This window comes from Hirundo rustica, chromosome 8 (assembly GCF_015227805.2).
Source record: "Hirundo rustica isolate bHirRus1 chromosome 8, bHirRus1.pri.v3, whole genome shotgun sequence".
NCBI lineage: Eukaryota > Metazoa > Chordata > Aves > Passeriformes > Hirundinidae > Hirundo > Hirundo rustica.
In genome coordinates, this window is record NC_053457.1 from 29,698,825 (window position 1) to 29,705,676 (window position 6,852).

The following is a 6,852-nucleotide window of genomic DNA, read 5'->3' on the forward strand; positions in this document are numbered from 1 at the left end:
GCCTTTTCCTTGCAGGAGGGAAACTTCTCCCAGCAACTTTTTTTTTTGTGTGTGCGTGTGTGTGTGTGCGCGAGTGTGTGCGTGGTGCGTGTGTGCGTCTCCCTTTTGGGTACCGCTGGCTGCCGCTGCCTCCTTTTCCTCCAGCCCCTGTCTATTTATGTGTGTATCTATCCCTCCTCAAGTCACTCCCTGCTGCAAACTTCCCCGGATCGTCTCCCGCGCACCAGAGAGAGACGGGCAGAGATTGGGTCGGGGACTCTCGTCGCGGCAGCATGTTTCAGCCCACACCCAAGCGGTGTTTCACCATCGAGTCGCTGGTGGCCAAAGACAGCCCCTTGCCCGCGTCTCGCTCCGAGGATCCTATCCGGCCGGCGGCGCTCAGCTATGCCAATTCCAGCCCGATGAACCCTTTTCTCAACGGCTTCCACTCCACTGGCAGGGGGGTCTACTCCAACCCGGACTTGGTCTTTGCAGAGGCCGTCTCGCACCCGCCGAACCCGGCCGTGCCGGTCCATCCCGTGCCCCCTCCTCACGCCCTGGCCGCCCACCCGCTGCCTGCTTCGCACTCCACGCACCCGCTCTTCGCCTCGCAGCAAAGGGACCCCTCCACCTTCTACCCGTGGCTAATACACCGCTACCGGTATCTGGGCCACAGGTTCCAAGGTACGTGCAACTTTTCTTCTCCTCCCCATCCAGCCCCGCATCCTCCCGCGGTGCGGATGTCGGGGGGCGGGCGGCCCCTGCCCGCAGCGGAAGGCTGGGCTCGGCCGGGCCCGGGGTCTTTTGTCCCCTTCTCCCCCTCCGCCAAACTTGGAAGAGCTGTCAGAGCCCAGGGGCTTGGGCTTGGTTTTGTTTTGCTGCTTTCCCCCGTTTGTTTGGTTTCCCGGGGAGAGAGGGCAAGCGGGAAGGCAAGGCCGGCTGGGACTTCGGGCAGCTTTCTGCCCCCACTAAAAGCAGAAGAAAAGGCGGATATTTTATTTTTTGTCGCCGTGCTTTATGAGCTAGAGAGGAGCCCCCGAAGGAAACGGCCGGGCAGAGCGGGGGATGGAGGGGTGGTGAGGCTGAGGTTCCCCCGGGAAGGCTGCGGTTGCCCGCCGAGCTGCGGGGGCCGAGCTGCGGGGCCGCTGGAAGCCCCCGCCGCCGGCCCAAGCCCGGCCGCTGCCCTTGCGAGAGGGAAAGAAACGAAGAGAACCCCAGAGAAAGGAGGAGGGGAGTGTGTGCGGGGAATTAATCCCAGCACCCGAGCAGCGCGGGGAGATGGGGCTGCGGAGGATAGGCAGGGAAGGGGCACGGAGGGCGATCCCGACCGTGCGGTCAGCGAGGGGCTCCAAATGCCAAGCGATTAATAACCAGCTGAAGGGAAATCACCGAATCCAATGGCGGACAATCGATAAAATCCCCTTTGTTTAACCCTTTGTGACCGGCAGCGTCTTCTCCGAAGGGTGAGCCGGTTTCTCCCCTAATGGGTCCGGCTTCTGCCACTCTCATTATGGGCAAACCACCAAAAAAACAAACAAACAAACAAATCAAGCCCTCCCTCCACTCGCAGGGATCCATCTGGCTTTCTTTCACCTCTATATTTTTATTTATTACTTCGGAACGAAAACAAACCACCTGCACGTTGCATTTTTCCCCGGCCTTCCACAGCCGGGCCGCTGCAGCCGGGCTGGAAAAAGGAGCCACTCTCTCCGAAGCCAGGCGGTCTGAGACACAAAATGGATTATTACCCTTTCAGAATAAATTACAGGTTTCGCTCACCAAATTATTTGTCGCAGGCACCAGGCGATTGGTAACGAGGGGTAGATGAAAGGCGGAAATGTCCTAGTGTTGAGCCACAGCCTGGTTTCAAACACACCCTCCTCCTCCTCCAACGATTTTTAAAGCACTTACAGACTGAGCCCCTCGCTGCCGCTTCCACCTCGGAAGGACCGGCCCGGAGAAGCGGCACAGGGGCAGCCTGGAGGGAAATGCCCACCGAGAAACCCCGGCTGGCCTCCCCCCTCTCCCGCAGGCCGGCTGGAATGGGATAGGATGGGATGGAATGGGATAGGATGGGATGGGATGGCCGCTCTGTGGCCTCCTCGGAGTTCGGTTCTTTATTTCCACGCGGGTTCCCAGCGCCGCCGAGGCAGCGGGAAGGGTCAGTGGGCCTGGAACCGGCGGTGGGCTGCCTCTGCGGGCAGCACACCGGCAGAACGAAGGGAAGAGCCGGGAGAAAGGCTCCGGCCGAAGTTTCGGGCGAGGGAAGCCCGGACAGGCCGGGGGAGCAGACGGGCGCCTCCCGGAGCCCGGTGAGCGGCCAGGGAGATTCACGGGACTCCCCGAGAGCCGCTGCCCAGCTGGCCGCAAAGGGAAGATGGAAATAACAAACAAATAGGGAAAGACATGAGGCCCCAGTGGTCGAGGGGAAGGGGGGCAGCAGTGAAGTGTAGCCGCAGACACCGCAGCCGTGCTCTGGCCAATTTTTTTATTTTTTATTTTCTTTCTTTTCTGTAGTGCTCCCCAGGTTGTGTTTTAGCATTTAAATTTCTACCAGCCCTCTCCTCCTCCTGCTTATTTATCCTTCCATTCCACGTATTGATGAAAGAAAAAGTCAATTTAAAAAAAAAAAAAAAAAAAAAAAAAGGAGCGGAAAAAATAAAAAAGAGACTATAGCTGGATTTATCCTGAGGGTAATGGTGGGAGACAAAAATTCTTGGGCTAAAAAGTGCTGTGGAGTACATTTAGGGAAGATGTTTTACTAATCTGTTTTACCCTGTTTCCCAGGGAATGAAACCAGCCCGGAGAGTTTCCTATTGCACAACGCACTGGCCAGGAAACCCAAACGGATCCGTACAGCTTTCTCCCCATCCCAATTACTGAGACTGGAACATGCCTTCGAGAAGAATCATTACGTAGTAGGAGCGGAGAGAACAACAGCTGGCACACAGCCTCAGCCTCACGGAAACTCAGGTGAGGGGGGAAGCAGGGACCGGGCAGTGGGGAAAGCGAAAGTGCCGGCATCTCCTTTGGAAAACCCACCCAAGCCGGGCCGAGACTCGGGCAATGATACGGGCGGATTCTAGGGGTGTTTAGGCCTCCACTCCCGAGCCGGTGGAGCGGAGAGAGGGCTCTCCCCTCTCCTGAGTGTGGTTAAATCCTTTTCCCGCCCGGGATTTGGCGGCTCGTGCCGGGGGTCGCGGTGCCTCTGCCGGGCCTGGGGAGCAGCAGCGTTCGAGGAGCGATTTGGGGTCCCCAGGCAGTGGGGAGGCAGCGGCCGGAGCTGCGATCTGCGGCTCCGGGAGGTTTGCGGCGGGACTGGTCCTGATCCTCAAGAAGGAGTTCTATCTGAGGGGAGCAGAGCTGCCGAAACAAATGCAGGAGCGAGAGGAAAGAACCTCCCCTTTAGACCCTACACCAGAAACAGTTTCTTGTACGAATTTTCTCTCGTTTCTAGCCGGCAGAGGGGACGTTACGAGCCGGTACAGGAGGGCAGAAAGATGAAAATATAAGCAGAGAAATTATTCACAAGGAATCCCCCTCTTTACCCCTTCCGCCCCCCCCGCCTCCCTCTCCGACTGGCTGCGGGCCAGAACCGCACCGGAGACTTTCGGTCTCTCTGGCGGGACGGGACTCTCGGTGTTTGTGCCTCGGTGGTGCCGGGCTGAGGGTCCCGGCAGGTCCGGGGTCGGGCGGCACAGAACGGGCCAGGAGCAGCGGCGGGCCGGGCTCAGGCTCCCCCCGACGGCCGGGGCGTTTTCCACGCGGTTTTCTCCCCGCCGGAAGAAAGGCTGGAGTTTGGACGATTGGTGGATTGGTGGTGGTCGTTTGTTGCTGTTGTTTTGTCGGGCTTTTGTTTCGTGCCCTTCCAAAGACGACTCGTGAGAGAGGGTTCCAGATGGGGATTGTCTCTGCCTACAGTATGTGGCACTGTAAAAAAAAAAAAAAAAAAGCCAAAATACCCAGCCGCAGCCTAGTTCAAAGTTCCCAGTAAACACGGCCGTTCTCTGGGCGGATTAAGTTGTAACACTTTTTTTTTTTTCTTTTTCTTTTTTTTTTTTTTTTTTCTTTTTTTTTTTTCCCCCTTAACTCCTTTTCGTGGGGGAAGGAAGCAAATAAAGAGGTTGGAGCTTTTGTTTTAAAAATGTCTCCCTAACAAAACAATAAAAAGGGATCGCCACTTTCATGAGGTTCCCCGAACAAGGGACCGGTCACAGGCTTATTTCTACTGGAAAGCTGTATTTAAGGTGGTCTTTGTACTGCTTGATTCCGAAGCTGGTTGGGGTCTTTTGTCCGGATGTCAAACCCCCAGTCCCCTACAAATGAGCTCCCTTTTGGGAGATCAGCGTTCAGAAATGAACCGTCCTCCCCTTCAATTAGCAAACTAAAAGCAAATTAAACTCACCCCTTGTTCCCCGCTCAGCTTTTTAATGGGGGACTTTTGGAGAATATGAAAATGCAGCAGAGATGTGTGTCCGGCCAGTCAGGTCTCTGTTCTGAAGAGGCAGCGAAGCGGGTTAAACCAGCTTATTAAAATGCTCCAGTTCCCTTTCCCCCCCTTGCTGAGGCCTTTATCAGGCACTTTCAGACAGAACCAGAGTTTAAACAGCATATTAAAAAAAAAAAAAAGTTTACCTTTGGACGCTACAAGGAGTGCGGCCAGCCCTGGAGATAGCTCCCGGATCAATATTATCTGTAATTAAAGCACTGAAGTCAGCTGCCGGATGGTTCAGTCAGATGTACGCGGCGCTGAACAAAACCAGAGGAATATTTGCGATGCCACTTATCGCTTCCACCGCGCTGCTATCGCTCCTGGACGGCGCGTCCCAGGGAGGTGCTGCGGAGAGCGACGGACCTTTTTATACTCGGGGCACTTTTACACGTTTTGTTCGCTTTTCCACGAGGAAAAAATCCCGCGCCCCGTCAGAACGGACGAGGCCCTGTCGTTGCTTTGCGCCGCGGGCAGATGGGAGCCCCGATGGCTCTCCCGGGGCTGGAGGCCGTGGGACACCACGCCAGGAGCGGGCATCCGGAGCCTCTCCGAAGTGACAGCCCACGGGCGAGCTCCCCGCGTGGGCTACCTGTGCCCTGCTCAGGGCTCCGCGCCCGCGGAAGTTCCGAGTGGGAGCGCAGGGCGCATCCCCCGGTGGTGCTGCCCCTCCTCAAGCCCGGGCGCTCTGGAGGTGCCCGGGGGCAGTGGGGCAGCCCCAGGGAGCCTTTCCCGGAGGGTTGGGTGACATTGGGTGACAGCGGGGCGCGGACACGCCGCGGACGGAGCGCAGCGCGGGCAGGGCGCGGGCTCGGTGGCGCACGGAGGGAGCGGAGCATCTCCCCGCTCCGGGGCAGCGGGAGGGCAGCGCAGGAGGCCGGGCAGGCGTGGGACTAACGCCCGGTGCCTTTCGTCCCGCAGGTAAAAGTATGGTTTCAGAACAGACGGACAAAGTTCAAGCGGCAAAAGTTGGAAAGAGGAAGGTTCAGACTCACAACAGAAGAAAAAGGGACTCATCACATTAACCGGTGGAGAATCGCCACCAAACAAGCCAGTCCAGAGGAAATCGACGTCACGTCGGACGATTAAAAACTGGCACTTTGGGACTTTTCAAAGCCAGCGCGCCACCGACCGAAAGTGTTAAAGGCTCACCCCGCACACCCCCGCGGCGTGGCGGTGCGGGGAAGGACACGGAGATCTTCATCAAAACGCGATTCCAGCCTGGGAGGGAGCTGGGAGCGAGCGAGGGCCAGCCTGCGAGGGGTCCGAACTGTGGCACTGCCGGCACCGCTCTGGCAAAGGGCATCTGTCAATCCGAGCCAAAACACCGGGACGAGGTGATTGACAGGTATTCCGTTTATCGCAGTCCACTTTTAAAAGCATAAGGTTAAAAAAAAAAAAAAAATTAAAAAAATATATAGAAAAAAATCTTTAAAAGAAAAAAAAAATAGAAGAAAGAAAAAAAAAAAAAAAAAAGTCCCCAACCAAACCAGAAAAATTAACACCTTACGGGACATTTTGCACTTCACGGTTTTTTCCGTCTTTGAAAGAGAAATTTCTATAAGCAGCCAAAACCCACACCTGTTTCAGAAACTTGAATTGCATGTGTAAAGCCGCCTGGGGAAAAAGAAAAAAAAAAAAAAAAAAGGAAAAAAAAAAAGAAAAAGGAAAAAAATTACTCCGGTTCCTAAAGACAGAAATGAATTGTAATTTTTTTTCCCTTTAAGACAGGTTCTGTGTGCTTTTTAATTTTATTTTACGAGAAATGTGCAGTCTGTAAACATTTTATGATAACTTCTGGCGTCAAAGTGTTCGTGAAAGCTAAATGAAGTAGCAGTAACAAAGCATAGTGTTCCTTCCGGATGGACAAACACGGTGGGGAGGGGAGGGACGGGAGGGAAAGGCGGGGGGGCGGGGGAGGCTGGGGTTGGTCATAACTTTTGCTGCAAAAAAAAAGAAAAAAAATTCAAATGGAATTATTTGCCCCCCCCCCCCAACTGTATCCCCATTTCAAAACAGGATGATGATTACTTTTTAAATATATATTATTTTTTAAATTTTTTTTTTTAAGATTAACAAAACACAAACCTAGCGGCCAGTTTTGGCTGTGGGGACACCTTCTAGGCTGGGAGGATCCAGAGAAAAGGGACATAAAATCGCGGATTGATTTTTTTTTTTTTTTCCTAATGGCCATTTTCATTGGGTCAATTTTCAAGCACTGACCTTATAATATTCCGAGATCATAGAGCTACTTAAAAAGAAAAAAAAGAAAAAAAAAAAAAAAAAAAAAAAAAAAAGAAAAAAAAGTGACAAATGTTTCCTTCATGTCTCCTATACCAGAATGTAAATATTTTTGTGTTTTGTGTTTAATTTGTTAGAATTCT

At 53.8% G+C, this 6,852-nt stretch overlaps 1 protein-coding gene and 1 long non-coding RNA gene across 2 annotated transcripts; one reads left to right on the forward strand and one right to left on the reverse strand.

Moving 5' to 3' along the window:
• The first annotated feature begins 1 nt into the window (after position 1).
• EMX2 (empty spiracles homeobox 2) lies at positions 2-6,092 on the forward strand. Its single transcript, XM_040071650.2, is given in 4 exon segments — positions 2-663; positions 2,767-2,912; positions 2,914-2,952; positions 5,390-6,092. Coding segments are annotated over 4 exon segments (744 nt in total). The 5' UTR covers positions 2-272; the 3' UTR covers positions 5,558-6,092.
• Positions 3,863-4,842, reverse strand: LOC120756003 (uncharacterized). Its single transcript, XR_005701981.2, has 3 exons — positions 4,615-4,842; positions 4,385-4,475; positions 3,863-3,909 (listed from the first exon to the last, which is right to left on the reverse strand). It is a non-coding gene; the product is annotated as an uncharacterized LOC120756003 (long non-coding RNA).
• Positions 6,093-6,852: the final 760 nt, after the last annotated feature.